Genomic DNA, 17,247 nt, shown 5'->3' with positions numbered 1-17,247 from the left:
GGAAAAACCTACTTTTTGGCTGCATCCGCCATCTTGTTTGTTTGGGTAACGAACGGCGTGATTCCTCCCCGTGGTAATGTGCGACAGTGACGGGAAAACAACGAAAATTATTCAATAAATTGCAGGTCTATATCATTATAATCTTACACTAGCTGTCAGTACAGTGCAGAATATCTAGACTTTGCTGAAGGGTAACTTTTCTGCGGTAAATAGCTAATCATTAGTTTGTTCCTATGATTCATTTATATATATATCTTAGTTTAGTGTCGGTTATTTTGTCTTTTCATTAAGAAATGAAATATGTACTTTAAATTATCGTCATGGCACCAAAACAGTTTAATTCCTGTTAAAGTTTTTCTGTTTTCTGTTTATATACATGTACAGTAAAAGTTTCCTGTTTCCAGTTTTTAAATCTCTGGATATCTTTGTTATATCAGTTTGTAAAATCGGGCGGTATTGCAGTCAAAGTATTGAAACTAGCATACGTGGTATAAGAAGTATCAATGACATCGTCATTCAATATTCACATGCAACATTCACTTTTCACGCACCACCACATGTATTGCCCATGCGTGTTGAATTTGGTTTGTTATAAAATAAGATCAATGGACTATAATATGATGTTACACAACTATATTTATTGAAAATTTCAACATATGATTGGGCCAATATTGATACAAATATGAGACCATTTACACATGTGCACACTTATAGGATTTGTTAAGTGTATATGATGTAATATCTCAAATCACAAGTCTGTGATAAAACACTTATCATAAAATATCTATTCACCGGAAATACACAACAAATTCATGACGTCATTAGATATTGCTGTCCTCCTCGGCTACTATAAGGGTTCCACTAAAAGTTGATTTCTCCGTGAACGTTTTTGGTTCGGAACACATCCCGAGGTATATAGAATCACCAACACTAAGTTCAAGGACAGCTGTGTTACTAGCTTGCTGGTATTGGTCACCGTGTATAAACGCCGCCCTTGACCCAACGAAAATTGTCGTGTTACCGTTCTTCATCAAGTGACAATACGCCTGATTGACGTCCAGCTGTTTTTCAATACTGACGTGGAAGGAATAAATTCCCGGTATCCGGCAGGTAAATTGTCCGGTAGACGAATTGTAATCATCGCCAACATTTGTTATTACAGTTGTAAAGTAAATGGTATCATTTTCAGGTCCATCTACTGCTACTCCGTTGGTGAGGAAGGCTGAGATCGGACCTGAAAGTTGACCGAAATAATATATAAGATATCTTGATATTATAACAAATAAAATATAAAAGTCATGTTTTATATATTAGCCGAGTGCGTGTAAAATAATAAAGAACTACATATTGTAATTCAAATCAGCTAAATGTATACACATTTAGATATAAAAGCTATTACAATACATGGATCAATATATATTCCTCGCTTATTTCCACCTTATTCATAATCCTTAATCAAAGTTCTTCATTCATTTTGGTAAAAAGAAGGAATAAATTTATCGGCAAAATTAATAATCAAAGAACACCTTCCAATTCATACTTGAATAGAATCATTTTTACAAAGACAGTTATGGGTCATTTAGATACCTCAGTATTATGACCACACATACAGATAGATACTTTTATTTGACACCTTACCAATTAAAAATCTTCATCTAATATAACTTTAAAATTTCATTTAGCCTCATTTTCATTTTTCGAGTCAAAACAAACAAACAAATAAACAAAAAGAAAAAGAAAAAAACATCATTACACTCGAACTAATTATTTAAAGTTCTATCGAAATGTCAAAATATGGTGTGTAATCAGGAGTCCATTATACATCGTTGAGTGCAATACTGGTTCTATTGGACTCATACACAGCTGCAGAACCTTTACTACACTCGGCTAGCGCTTCGTTCAACATATAATTCAGTATTGTACTCAATAATGTACAATAATCTCATATTATAAAAAAGTTTCCATAGAGGTCCGTTAATAAATGCATGCATAAATGCGTATTTGTCGTATATACACCCAATAACTTAAAGAAATCAAGAAAAAAAAATACATAAACTCATGAAAGAATTACCTTGACAATCTTTAACTTCACACAGTGCTGAATCATGTACGTCGCCAAAGCACAAGCGCATCGCGCTGTTACACTGTCTCCTCCTCGTCTTCATACCAGTTCCACAAGTCACGCTACATACACTCCATGACGACCAGTCTAACCAAGTATCTATTTATAGTTAAATAGAAGAAATATTTTGCAATTGCAATGTTTCAAACTTTATTTCGTACTAATGCCTACTACGGCCCTACAGCATAATTTTAACAATAACAAATTACACATACATAAATAGTGTGTTATGTACGTATGTTACATGAATATAGAATAATAAAGTAGTATTACTTGTAATAATTTCATTACATCAAGTATAAAATAGTCCCCTTTAGTATATTATTTATTTATTTTCATTACATCAAGTATAAAATAGTCACCTTTAGTATATTATTTATTTATTTATTTATTTATTTATTTGTATCAAAGCACAACTTACCATTACATGCCTCTTTCATACAAATCTTTTCGTCACTGGACGCCCCAAGACAAAACAAACCGTCGGCCTCTGGAAATGGTTGTGAACAGTTTCGAATACGTTTTTGAAGTCCGATTCCACATGTGACGCTACAATCGGACCAAGACGCCCAGGCTGCCCAGTTACCATCGACTGTAATGTCCAGTTATTCAAGAATAAATTTGTATGAAAATTTATAAATAGACCAAATACTTACGTTCGACTTAAAATGTTTACCTTTCCGATGATAATTGAAATTTATACGATTTAGATATAATATTTTGTATTCAAAAGATCACTAGCTAGATTAACAATGAGTAGATGGTAAGACTTTTCGCCTTTATTCTTGCATAACAGACTGGTGTTTCCGTGAGTTTTACCCATGCCGACAAGCCTCGTTACCGCCTAATGGGCGGGTCCCCTGGCCTCGGGACGGATATTCCGGTCCGAACCGCAACATATAACAGATATTATTAATCAAAACGAATTTGAAGTTCTAAATAATATCAATTCAATTAAATGTAATGTTATATCTTGAATGCAATATTATTTCTAAAATAATCTCTTTCTTTCTTTTCATGATGAATTTTGTCCTTTTTTCTTTCATTTGGTTTATTGCATGATGCTATTTCAGCACGACACAGTAGGGTGTTGACTTTAGGTATCACAGTACTAAATATTTTCATTAAATCGTACGAACGAAATGGACTTGGCTTAAATGACTCATTTTACGGATATTGACAGCTGCATCTATACTTAAACATACACATGTCAATCAAAGTAAACTAACTGATCAAACGCAACAACCATTAGGTCAATTTTCTATGTTTATAGATGACGCTTCATAAGCAAATTAGCACAAGCTCGGATTTCCACGAAAGTAACGGGGGAAGTATACTATAATTGCCCCTGGTCCTTTGACGTACATGTTGTAGAGCACAGATACACGGGCCCTCGGTTTCTAAGGTCTCACCTTATAGGCTATTAGTATTGTTAGTTGAGCCGGGGGATTGGACCTCTGATTTCTAGATTTCTAATCCGGTGCGTAACCACTAGACCACTGATCCGCTAGCTCCTATTTTGACTTATCATATGGTAATCTTTATAAAAGAATAAAGTCTTATATGTATACTATTCATTTCTAACTGTATGATTTTGTCACCACCTGAAGGAACTGCGTCTACAAATAGCACATTTTTGTTCATTTCGATTTTTGAACATGTGACAACATGTGACAAATAGCATGACTTGCCATATATGTAACCAATGAGCATTGTACCTTTGATTATTAAATGTACAATAACCAAATGAGATGTGTCACAACAAAACCAACATAATGGGTTTGCGACCAGCATGGATCCAGTCTAATCAGGATCCATGCTGTTCGCTTACCAACCCTTTTACAAGTCGAGAAACTGATAGCGAACAGCATGGATCAGATCAGACTGCGCAGATGCGCAGGCTAGTCTGGATCCATGCTGGTCGCAAACCCATTATGTTGGTTTTGTCGTGACACGGCTCAAATATTTGCAACGCTTCTGATTTCGGTAAGTATTCATCAGAATCGTCGGCGTATTTGAATTCATTTTATTTTACTAACATTGGTTAAAAAGAATATTTGGATGAAAAACAAATCAACGTGAAATAGTATCGTCGGAAGGACTGGCTCTTTAGGTGTATTTAAATCTTGGCACAGAAATTCTTACTTGGACAATTTCTTTCAGTGCACGCTTCTGTCTCCATACCATCCCCCGTGCAATTATCTCCACCTGCTTTTGGCTCTGGGTTATCACATGTTCGATCGCGCATGCGTGTTCCATTTCCGCACGTAACATCGCAACTTGTCCAATTACTCCATTCAGACCAATTTCCATCAACTTTTCAAATACATGATAAACGTCTGATTTTTTAATATTATAATGCATTTTTTCTGTTTTTAAAGACACACTAAAATGTTTATATAAATATGGCAGTAAATAATAAATGTAGTTTCTACAATGATCATATTAGACTTAATTATGACTGCTAGAATTTTGTAGAGTTTTGGAAAAAGTCGAAAGTTAAAAAAATACTTCCCGATATTATTGCCATAGGAATCATTTGTAATAATATTTTTATGTTTTTATAATGATTTTTTTTCCCATTTATTTCAAAATTTATATTCGTTTGTAAGCTTATAATGTAATCAGATGGGATAAAAATTGTGATATATATTCTGCTAAAACAAGCATAAGTCACTCTTTACCTCTCTAGTCCATAAGGCTATATAGTCTTTCTGTAAGGTACATGTATGTTTTTAGATAGTTAGGATATAAACTCTATTAGAACTGTGTTGAATACATAATTACCAAGTTCGCATAAATTGCATGTTTTCTTGCAGACCTTCTTCGCTTTTTGAATGTTATCACAAACATTAAATAGCTTGTTAAAGTGTTCGCATTCTTGTTTGCCCTGTTCGTCATAACAACCATTCTCCGGTAAAGTTGCTGTAAATAAAACAATAAGTATATATCTATTAATTGTGACCTTAGACAACTTACATCAATGTTAGTATTTTAATATTATAATATGTTGATATTATAATTCATTTGTATCACCTATCAATTATATATTAATCAAAGCAACTTATTTTCAGTGATGTGAACTTGTGTATTTACTATTTTTTAAAATTGGTGAACTGGTTATGTATTAATATTTTTATGATATTCTAACTAGTGATATATATAATACTATTGTTTACGATGTGTTAATAAGTGATACATTAATATTTTAGAGTGGTTTACTCATGGTGTTTATTTATATTTTTTTTTTATTTTGAGTATAGTTAACTCGTCATATTTTACTATTTTTAAGATTGGTTAACTAGTAATAACTGACTGTTTTTAAGACTAATTCTTTTGCACTCCAGGTCGGGTAAATGTTGTTTTTGTATCTTATGTGGTCTATTTTTTCTTTCTAATTATAGTAATAGCAAATATTAGATTCAATTAAATGTGATAACAAATGAGGAAATATAATGTTGCTAATGTACAATAAAGGAGTAACTGGCGAGCCACTTAAAGAAAATATTTTATTGACTCACGTGTTACTATCGGTATAGCTGTGGTTTCTAAAAGATGCTTGTTACAGGTATCAGTTGTGCAGCAGCCTAGATTTACGTCATTCTCATCGTACATGTTTAACTTCTCCGAGTACAACCAATCTCTGCAATAATAAACATTTCATACATGTCATAAAATAAACCGTTCTTAATTAACAAAAAAGGTAAGACGTAAAGAAAATATGGTTTTAAGGTACATACTTACGGTAGCAGCACACATTTTGACAAACGGGGTTAAGCTAAAGTACCAAATATCGGTTACACAGTACTAAATCTTTAGCATTATACATGTATTTAGGATAATTTATCATGATTAATCAGAATAGCACTGCAAAATAACATATGTTAGTTCTCATGCACCGTGTGTTGCTCTTTTTCGGGAAGTCGGGTATATACATCAGACAGAAAAGTTTTAATGTTTGTTTGGTTAAAATTTAGATAAGTAATACTTCTCATTCTCCGTTCTCATTTGTTACAATATAAAATACATGTTGTATTGAATCCAGAACTTGAAATGAACAATATGATCTCCTTTTTGTTTATTAAGCTAGTCATATTTGTATTTTTATATTGTGATATTAGTGATTTTTGACTGTTATTTTTCTGTTTGTTTGTTGTTATAACCAGTTGCATATTATATGCCTTGGTTTAATAAAAACTGAACTGAAACTGTTTTCTTGTTTTCACGTCGAATTTTACACATTTTGGTCGATCCACTTTACATGCATACCTTGAAAACTAACCAGTAATTTCCAAATTGTATCCACAAGAGACGGACTACTTATCAACATAATAATGATCTTTGAATCAGCGGTGAGAGATTAAATAAGACCATTTACACGGGGGAGGAAGTGTTACACGAAGCATGGAGTTCTTATGATAACTTGTTCAGGAGTTCTTGTGATAACTGTCACGGTGTTCGTCGGAAAACATCTGTATATACTACAAAAACACTCGTAGAAAAATGGTTATTTACATCGTTCAAAAATAAGTTTAGGTGCTAAATTTGACTTTAATGATTAAGCTTGTCTTACATCTTGCATTATATGTAAAAAACTAATTCACAGGCCATTTTTAATCAACTCTTGCTTCAAATCTGGTAGTTTTGAGTAAAATTTCCAAATTACTTGCCAATTCACAAGTATTGACCGGTTTATTTCTGGTCTTCATCCTTGCTATACATAATTACCCAATTATAATCCAAAATTGCAAACATAAAGCACCAGCTAACAGCTTTATACCCGGTTTTTCAAATGTCCCGGAGTTCTTGTGATAACTCTAAAAATGTCACAGAGTTCGTATGATAACTTTTATTATTGCCAGTGTGTTTCTTGCGCTAAATCACGGCACGTTTTGACGTTTATTATCATTCAATAAGATTGTAATTCATTATGAAATGCAGTACGCTCATCCTTTGCACAAAAATGTGGACAAAACGTTGGTTTTAAGTGTCTGCAAAGGATAAATAGGTCATCTACAGTAAACATTGAACCAGCGGCCACTGATATTCAGCAGTATAATGGCTTATTTTCTGGTCCTTCGGGATCATTGATGTCAACACTATAAAGTGTTGAGAATTGAGTACCGCTCAAGTCAGTGCTAGGGGGTTGTGAGGGATGTTGCACTAATACAGTATCCCTCATGTACAGACTCAATCAACCCGAGTCTGCAATTCTTATGCTATTTTGTTGTGATTCATGCTTCCGAGGGATCACTTTGTTTCCAGAATTTTACACCACAAAACAAAAATGTCTCAAAACGTACACGCTGTTCTCAGTTCCAAATGTTTTAAGCAACCACCTTTCTTAAGCAGACAATATATAGGCATGCTTCCCTTACCTAAGGGCTAAGTAATTTGTATCATTTTATACCATAATAAATAAGTATATAACCAGGATAATTTCCACACCTATGTCTTAAAAAAGTACGATACATGATAAAAACTCAACTGCGCTGGTTCTAACTACCGATCTCTCGAACAAATTTGAACTGTCCCTCCAGGTTCCAGATTTACCTAGAATGGGATTTCAGTTATTGTGCATGGGCATAAAAAAACAAGAATTCCCCAGGTGTTGCTTGTAAGTGTCGCAAGTTTTCTAATGTAACTTAAAACAACAGACAAAACTTTGAAACATATTAATCGCAGTACTATTATAACTGCTGTTTTACATAGAAAACAAATGTTTCTCAGATTGATGCTTAACTGAGAAAAAATAGATTGTAAGTCCGGATGAAAATGATAAAGGGCCAGAAAACTCTAGGGGCCGGAAACTGCTAGGAAACCAGGACATAAATCCTTTTTCCAGTCTACGAAATCTGCGTCAAACAAAAAAATACCATGAAAAAGATACAGGGGTAAGAAATAATATCTCTTGAACTAAAATTCACTCAAAACCAACATTATATATCCTATTGTTTGCGCAAAGGATGAGCGTACTACATTTCATAATGATTTACAATCTCATTGAATAACAAAAAACGCTAAAACGTGCCGTGATTTAGCGCAAGAAACACACTGGCAATAACAAAAGTTATCATAAGAACTCTGTGATATCTTAAGAGTTATCACAAGAACTCCGAAACATTTGAAAAATCGGGTATAAATCTGTTAGCCGGTGCTTTATGTTTGCAATTTTGCATTATAATTAGGTAATTATGTATAGCAAGGATGAAGACCAGAAATAAACAGGTCAATACTTGTGAATTGGCAAGTAATTTGAAAATTTTACTGAAAACTACCAGATTTGAAGCAAGAGGCGATTAAAATTGGCCTGTGAATTAGTTTTTGACACATAATACAAGATGTAAGACAAGCTTAATTATTGAAGTTTAATTTAGCACCTAAAACTCCTTTTGGAAAGATGAAAATAACCATTTTAACGAGTATTTTTGTAGTATATACAGATGTTTTCTGACGAACTCCGTGACAGTTATCACAAGAACTCCTGAACAAGTTATCATAAGAACTCCATCCTTCGTGTAACACTTCCTCCCCCGTGATTTACTCGATGTCAGAGATCAGTTGTCACAGAGAAACTATTCTACGTCTCAGGGTCAAATTAACCAGCGACCCCTTGGATAATTTTGGTTTCAATTTCTTTCTATCAGTTCAAAAGATACACGGTTTTAAATTTGTTACAATATCTTTATCCTTAACTCTACACTGTATCATTGAAATGCTTAATGGAAGACTTTTATTTAAAAATTATTTCTAAAAAGATTCATATACAAAATTTCATAATATACACAATAGCATGTATACATAAGTAAATTGCATATTTTTGGAAATGATGACGTGATTGATAGTATTAGTTTTCTTCCGTTCTTAAAGTTGCATGCATTCATGCTTATTATCATATTTTTTAAATATGTATTTGTATTGTCAAGTGAACAAAGAAAATGCTTTATACATACGATCCACGTAAATTACCAAAAAGAAATTCCCAATACGTAAAAGTCTTACCGCGTTAACGCAGTAGAAATATGAAGTTTAACACTGCAAAATCAGTCTTTCGTTACACATAAGATGTAAATTATTATTGAATCTTAAATCTTTTTTATTTTTCTTATAATTTTTCTTATAATCTTAAGACATTTTTCTCAAGTTTGATGTTCTTAAACAATTTTGGCTCATCTGGGGGAAAGTGGTTAACGCGTCAAACTAGTAATCTAAAGATTGCTGACCGCGTGCATGGGTTCAAACCCCATCAATGGCATGAGAAAAAAACTTTACACTCATTACTCAGTATCTATTCTAGGATTCAAACAACAGGGGGGATTTTCATCGTAAAGTGAGAATTTATAACATTTGTTGATTTTTTTTCTTCTTTCTATATGTAAAAGTTTCACCCTGCCTCTAAAGATATAGGGGGAATTGTCAAAAATATGGGTGAATCCCCCATCCCCCTCCTAGAATAGACACTGATTGCTTAGTACTTGTTTGGTTCCAGGAACGGACGTTTCACATTAAGCTTATAGCTTCCAACACAAATGAACTAAAATAAATTAGTATAAACTAATCATTATGAGATAAAACTATAGTCTGTCCCATCAAATTTGAACATTCCATTTTTTATTTAATATAATAGTAAAATCATTTAAATTAATGTCATGTTAACCCTGACGTCAATATCTCTAGGCATGTTTTTCATTTTTTTCATAAAGTCACGAATGTTGTCAAAATGCTAAAATTATATTTTTTCCCGTTGACTTACGTTGTAACCTGACGTGACGTCCATTTCAAAATGGCGGCGCCCATATAGACGTCATTTAGGGTTCGTCTCACAATTAGCGTGAAATATACTCGGTAATTATAAAAAAAATATTATCCTTATTCACTTACTGGTCAATAGCTAAAGGTTATCATTAAAATGAAAAATGACAACAAAGTTGGAGTCAAAAAGGCAATTTTACTAGCAAACCATTATTTAAAATAATCAAAATCATTTGAATTGAAAATATCAGTAAGGTTTATAAATTCTAACACACAAAGATTTAATTAGTTACCATGATATAATGTCGTATTTCATATTTTTTTAAGAAAGTGAATTGATTATAGCTTTTCAATCAAGCGCGTATCTTGAATACCGCAACGCGTCGTAGGGGAGCGGGAATACCAGCTAGAAGACTATAAAAATGGTTCTTCGCTAATTAATGTTTAATTTAAATAATTCTGTAGTTGTCTGAATTCTGTCCATTAGTGTGCATCACGTCTATTCAAAAATTAATAAAGTGACCACGTTCGATGGGATACAAAAATATGTTACCCTTCTTATTTCGGGTGCGATGTTCGTGCGCTAAAACTTTCCGTAGATTTCAACTTTCACAAGAAAACGCCAACAAATACTACATTATCATGCAAATCTGACAAAAAAAATATTAAGAAAACTGATTCACTATACGTTCAGCATTGGTTTGCTTGTTACCACAGTGTCTACTTAACTAACTCCGTCGCTAACGGGAGACTCGCGTTCGGGGAAAATGTAAATTATAAGAATATAATATCATGCTTTCTAGTTTAAGCAATCAAACGTAGGCCTATTCACTTTAAGCTCGTAAATACATGTTTAACTTTCCGTCTCGCAATTCAACAAAACGTCCAGAAATACCGGCAGTGATTTGATATTATTAAGAGAAAGTTTGAATTGGAGTGTTCAGTAAGCGACAATAAGTGTTTTTTTTTGTAGACACAAAATGTTACATGTATATGTTAGTGTTCATCCGTGCTGTTCTACAGAAATTAGAAACTTCGACGGGAGCTATAGCGACAGGAGAATGTTTCTAATTTCTATAGAACAGCTAAAGATGAACACTAACATATTTAGTGTCAAGCTTTATTTGGACCTTGATTACGTCACTACGCGGTACTATGAAGCACTATGAAAAATAGAAGGCGACTATGAACGGATTTCAATATAGTATCGACTTTTTTTCTTCTATGAAAATTAACACACATAATTTTTAAGAAATACAGCGTTTTCATTGGATGACAAATAAAGCTAGACACTAAATAATTATTTTGTTGATATGAAGGGTAGATCGAGTCAAAGAGAAACATCGAGTGACGTTCTCAATAATTTTAGCCTTCCTAAAATTTGAAAATATTCAGTGTTTTACAAAAACAATACATGTAGATCTAAAATCTAGCATATTTTTCGCAGGAGAAAAATACCACGTATTGTATATTTTGTAGCTAAAAGAGTAAGATTTACAGAAGTCTTGAATAACGATAAATATGTAGGGAAACTATTTCTGAGAAATATAAAAAATGTTCAAAAACATAAAATCAAAACGAATTTTATATGTAGGATCTAGTTAACCCATTACTTCATGAGCATTTTGTGAAAAATGGCTGTTTTCATTGAAAAGTCTCCCGTTACAAGTTCAAATTGCTATAATACTATAAAAACTGCTTCAACACTTATCAAACTTGGCACAATTGTTGACTGGACCATTGCCCTTGCAACAACATGCTCAGGCTTAAATTTTCTGTTACCATGGCAACGAGGGGACATCTCAAAATTGCCAAAAATCACTATTTTGCGTTGATTTTTTCCATCATAATTGATTTCAAAGTGCTGCAACTTCTCAATGGATTGAGATAGAGTCAAATGCTTTTCAGCGTTGGTTACACGTTACCTTATGATCAATCTGAGGTCATTTATAGCCTCTCACAAGTCCAAAATTTTCTTGGCGATGACGGGGGACTCCGCCCCCCTTCAAACCCCCCAAACAGAACGGGGCACATCCCCCTTCTGGCAACCCCCTGATGTATCTTTTGGTTGGGGGGCCGCGCCGAAAAAGTGGTCACTTTTTTTAACAACATTTCTCAAACGAAAACAAGTGTTGGGGGCCTAAATAAGGCATTTTTTCACCATTTGAGACAACAAAAAGGGGGGGGGGTGTGAAAAAGGCGTTAAAAGGCGTGTATATGAAGTAATGGGTTAATGAAAGAAGTATTGTACTGTTGAAGATTCATGTCATTTTAAGTGTGTTTAAAATTATTTTTAAATGTTAGAAATCTATCAAACGTTTTATATTATTAATATATGAATTGAACGTGGAATTTGCAAAATCTGGGTTTACAAAAATTATTTTAAATGCCATCAAGACAAATTTATCTCAACGCTTAAAATTATCTGTTTGAGGTTACATATGCCTAACCGCCCTCTGTTAATGCCGCAACTGTAATCATCCATAAAAAGCGCGAGGCATTTTTGTTACGTCATTTATTTCGTCAATAATATTGTTGTTGACGTAATAAAGTTTTTTTTCGTCAGGAATCCATAAGCATTGTGATGTAGACAACTAAAATTTATTGGCCGTTCTTGAATTATGGATTTGGAACATGCTGAATTATGATGTGTTTCATTTACATATTTCATTTGCTAACCCAGATAACTCCACAAATTGAAGAAGAATGTTTTAATAATGAGACGGATTATCAGTTTAAAAAATCTGGATCATCAAAAGTGCACAGACGCTTGGTGTTTGGAGCTCAAAACGCCTTTAAAATCCAAATAAAATGCATATTTGTCAATCCCGGTAATATAAACAACGCAACAGCCGAAATAAACATCAATATTCTCGCCGTTTTTTTTCAACGACAAAAACTTTCGATAAATTCAATGGACCAGGCGGCTATGAACGAAGCTATCCGATTATGTGGTTCCCAAACTTAAAAGCGCTGCGCATTTTGCACACGGCAAAGCTGGGGCACATAATCGGATAGCTTCGTTCATAGCCGTCTGGTCCATTGAATTTATCGAAAGTTTTTGTCGTTGAAAAAAAACGGCGAGAATATTGATGTTTATTTCGGCTGTTGCGTTGTTTATATTACCGTTGAAGTTTAAAATTGACCATCATCGTGAAGAATTATATCTTCTGTGTCGATGGACCAAAGGATTATGTGAAAATATTGGAAATGGATTAAAATACATGGTGATTATGACGGTAGGGGTGCGGATTTTTTCCGGCGAACATTTTTATCTTGTGTATTATTATAGATGTTGAAATTTGATTTTTTTCAAAACGGCATATATTAAGATTTTTTGATATATATGATCAGTACATGTCCTGGGATTGACAAATATGCATTTTATTTGGATTTTAAAGGCGTTTTGAGCTCCAAACCCCAAGCGTCTGTGCAAAAGTGTAGGAGTCATGACTCATGTCATTAAGGATTTTTGAAGTCAAAAAGTGGGATCTACGGAACTGGATAGAAACTGGCAATGAAGGAATCTTCATATGCGAATTTGTCGTGACGTTTATAAAGTTCATCGGATTCTATTAAGCTTAAAAGTAAGTGCAATTTCTAGATCTACTCCATGTGACTCGGTGTTCTTGTTGCTTATTTTTCATTTTTTAAAGTTTTCCATCATGCATTGCAACTAAACCGTTACATCTTGTAGATCCAGCTTTGTAAAATAATCATGAAACGACCCCGAGAACCTCATGTATATATTAGAAACATGACACGTGCTTTCTCCCGTTCATCTTCAAATGAAGAGTACTTCGGCAATGGCTACGGAAAATAAACAACAGAGATTTTCCATAGAGAAATCAAAATTTGCTTTCACAAGAAAAGTAGACACTTTAGAGTAAAATCCTGAAAAATCTCGAGGGTGACTTTTTTTAGTTTACAAAAATGTTTTACTTTTTATTCAACATCGTTTTGTTAATTCATACCAGGCAAAAGTTCATTTCCATTTTTAATGGGACAGACTTATAATAGTTTTTTAACTTTACACTAGAAATGTTGGCTTATCTGAAGTCCATTACATGTCAAGTTAAAAGGTACTCAGAATATATATAATAATAAGTGATATATTATCTAATATACTTGTATTCAGATGATTAAGACTTACCGACGTCCGACGACTGGTGGGATTCCTGTCTTGTTAATGTCCTTTGGAGGAGTTGTTGTTGTACTATTTATAACATTTGAGAGTGCACTTGTTGTATTAGAAGAGTGTGATGTAACTGTTTTTGTTGAATTCACAAATGTTGCTGATGGTGTCGTTGATGACATCGATGGTATTGAAGTGTTCATTGTGGTTGTGGTTCTAATTGTTAGAGGTCCTGTGGTAGTCATATTTCCTATCATGTGGCTTGTCACGTGACTTGGCATAGTTGGAGGCAGAGTTGTAGTTCCACATTTCTACAGATACAAAATATAATTGAGACGAGATACGTACAATTTGGAATCTAAAGTTTGTATGTAAGAAAGTGGCGAGTATTTAATAATAATCATGTTGGTTAAGCTTCGAATATTGATAATATTATGAGTACTTTCCTGCAAGGTTTTAGATTATCATGATAATAGATGAGAACTTTTCAACAAATAGTACTTCATTTTTCAGAATTGATATAATTATATATTAATCAGCTTATGTTCATCGGTTTATCATTATTTAATGCATTCCGAAAACTAATGGTACAAAATAATACTGATATACATGTAGTAATATTAAAATGCTACATATTTACAACATTTTACCTTATATATGTTGTACATTAATCAGAAGGCATATACATAGATCTGTTATCAAATTTCATAACATGGATAGACAATAGCTTGTGAATTTTTAAAGGTACAATGTATATATAAATACTTCTACGGTTATCAAAATAAAGGATTAACAAATACATATTGTCAGAATTTTAGCTGGTGAATTCTTAAAGATAGTATATGAATACTTCTACGGTTATCAAAATAAAGAATAAACAAATATATTGTCAGAATTTTAGCTGATGAATTTATAAAGATAGTATATGAATACTTCTACGGTTATCAAAATAAAGAATCTTACAGAAGTAGTATCACATCCCATAGTATAAGTTTTGTTATTTCCAGATCCATTACTTTCGATGAAACAGAACTGTGAAATAAAAAGCAAAAACAAAAACATTTCGATAACAGAGAGTTTGAAAATGCCAATTGAAGACAACTTCATCGAGCAATAAGATTTAAATTTTAACATTTTAATTTTGCACTGATTGAATGAAGGTCATCTAAAAATTTAAATTATTGACTTTTTTTTTTCTTTCTTTTTTTCATAAAGATATCACCTGTTAAAGAAAGTAAAGTGCCGGATTAAGCTGGAAACTTTTAACACATTTTTTTTTGTCTTTTCGCCTTTATTTTTTTAACTTAAATTATTTCTCAGAATATATATACATATTGTTTACATTTTCTACAAAACATTACAATATTACTACCTTACAATAATGAAGGATTAAGGGCCACTTAAATGATTTTTTTTCTCTACATCAGTAAAACTTTTTTCAATATCAATAGTGCCGGTAAACGTTAACATTCAAGTGATTTCTAACGAGAGAAAGAAATATTACCGTGCTGTTTGGACAATATTTAACGCTGTGACAATCGGAGGGATCTGTTATATCCGCACAGTAATAGCAGTCAATAGCATCTACAATATAATACACCTGATATTTAAACACAATTGTACAGATATATTGACAAAGCAAAATATTGATTTAGTAAGTAAAAGTCATCGTCGGATACCCACGGCCAAACCCATCAACATATAGCATGTATATTACATGTTTGTTAATCAGTCGTGGGTATCTGACATGACGATTATTTTCAGCAATTGTTTTGTTGAGTGCATATTTGCCAAAGAGGAATACAAACACACTGCAGGGACTTTAACAATATATTTCAATTTTGACGTAGTCCAGGCTGGGACAGAAATTAATCTTCCGTCCCAGGTCCAGGACACCGTGCAAGAGATGCAAAACTAAATTATACTTTGTATAATAAGCTGTATGGAGTTAAGTTGTAATCGTAAATTAACTATTTAACTTTGATTTTAATTTCAGTACTTTCTGATTTAAAAAGTTTCTTATAAATATTTGTTCCGGTTATAGCTTAATAACGTGTAAACGAAAAACACTAGATATGTGGGATTAGTCTTTGAATGGCAGTGTATTGTGAATTTTAAAGAAATGTTCGCTATAAACTTACATGACGTATATAGACATTTAAACAACACTAACAGAAGTAGCATCTTCATGGTTTTCCTTTACCCCACTCAATCTGTATAAAAATGACAAGAAAAACGATTTATATAACATAAGAAAAATGCGAACAAAGAAAACTTGTAATGTATATGTTGTCAACAATTATATATTGATGATGAAGAACACTATTTTTTTTACGCGAGTTGCCTTTCCTTTGACTGTGACCAAAATAAAACGCTCACGCGTTTTCTGTTCAATACAAATTATAAAGTCTGGTAGCTCAGTCTGAAACGTTTATTTACAACTTGCAATTAAAACACAAAAAAATGAGTTAAGTTAAAAACACAAAAATTGAATTTAGATATAATAAATTTCAAACCTTTGAGTTCAGTTCCTGTATAGTGCACAATTGTATCCACAATTGTTGGTTCTTTTTTTAATAAGGAAGAATCGCTCGTTGTGTTGAAATGTACTTTGTTATCAGCATATCAGCAGGGCCAAGCTGTTAAGCTTTCATAAACGTAATAAGAGTTAACCACATTGTTCTTCAAATTGTTTATCTTAATACTTTGGTGAATATACGCCTTATCTTTAAAGTCCTTATCATTGAGTTATTGGACAAATATTTTTGACAATTCGCAATTAGAGGTTAAATGTGTGAATGATGATTGAGAATGATTGGTAGAAGTCTTGAGAGTCAGAAATAAGTACAGGGTCAAACAGTACAATTTGAAATTTCAAATAGGATTCCTTATTTTAAACACAAGACTGGTTCATGAACAAAAGTTAATAAGTTAACGAAAATGATGCAATGATAACACATGAAAAAACGAGATGCAGGACATTTTAACAAAATCAGTTGTGTATCGTTTAATTTGTTTGCACAGAAAAAATACATGTAACAGTACTGAGAAATTCAAATAATGGAATTACATGAAAACAAAAATTAAATTAAACCTATATTGATAGATTTTATCCAGTGTGAACTTACCGCAGATTGCTCAAAGGCTGCTAGACATCGTGGTGGATCTTGCTTGCGAGATTTTTTTACATGTGATAATCTATTTATTATATGACGTCCACGCCTTGATCGAGGTTATG

At 32.8% G+C, this 17,247-nt stretch overlaps 1 protein-coding gene and 1 long non-coding RNA gene across 2 annotated transcripts; both read right to left on the bottom strand.

Moving 5' to 3' along the window:
* Window positions 1-618: 618 nt before the first annotated feature.
* Window positions 619-14,317, bottom strand: LOC132714831 (adhesion G protein-coupled receptor B3-like). Its single transcript, XM_060697750.1, has 7 exons — window positions 14,028-14,317; window positions 5,644-5,765; window positions 4,910-5,047; window positions 4,268-4,438; window positions 2,544-2,714; window positions 2,072-2,221; window positions 619-1,234 (listed from the first exon to the last, which is right to left on the bottom strand). Exons 1-7 carry the CDS (start codon window positions 14,288-14,290, stop codon window positions 822-824), a joined length of 1,428 nt encoding a protein of 475 aa, XP_060553733.1. The 5' UTR covers window positions 14,291-14,317; the 3' UTR covers window positions 619-821.
* Window positions 14,318-14,965: 648 nt separating this feature from the next.
* On the bottom strand, window positions 14,966-16,743 carry LOC132714832 (uncharacterized). Its single transcript, XR_009623613.1, has 4 exons — window positions 16,526-16,743; window positions 16,151-16,222; window positions 15,514-15,593; window positions 14,966-15,041 (listed from the first exon to the last, which is right to left on the bottom strand). It is a non-coding gene; the product is annotated as an uncharacterized LOC132714832 (long non-coding RNA).
* Between the last annotated feature and the right edge of the window lie 504 nt (window positions 16,744-17,247).

The sequence above is a fragment of the Ruditapes philippinarum genome, unplaced genomic scaffold (assembly GCF_026571515.1).
Source record: "Ruditapes philippinarum isolate M1 unplaced genomic scaffold, ASM2657151v2 ctg8283_1_1_1_1, whole genome shotgun sequence".
NCBI classification, from domain to species: domain Eukaryota; kingdom Metazoa; phylum Mollusca; class Bivalvia; order Venerida; family Veneridae; genus Ruditapes; species Ruditapes philippinarum.
The sequence above is the reverse complement of the archived record's forward strand: the minus strand, read 5'-3'. Positions and strand labels throughout refer to the sequence as shown.

What these genes read in the sequence shown, in the direction of transcription:
- LOC132714831 (XM_060697750.1), bottom strand. Translation starts at nt 14,290, where the DNA reads ATGCCAAGTCACGTGACAAGCCACATGATAGGAAATATGACTACCACA. An exon ending in CCACCAGTCGTCGGACGTCG is followed by an intron (nt 5,766 to 14,027) that starts GTAAGTCTTAAT and finishes TTATTATTGCAG; the next exon opens with AGATTGGTTGTACTCGGAGA. An exon ending in AGCTATACCGATAGTAACAC is followed by an intron (nt 5,048 to 5,643) that starts GTGAGTCAATAA and finishes TTTTATTTACAG; the next exon opens with CAACTTTACCGGAGAATGGT.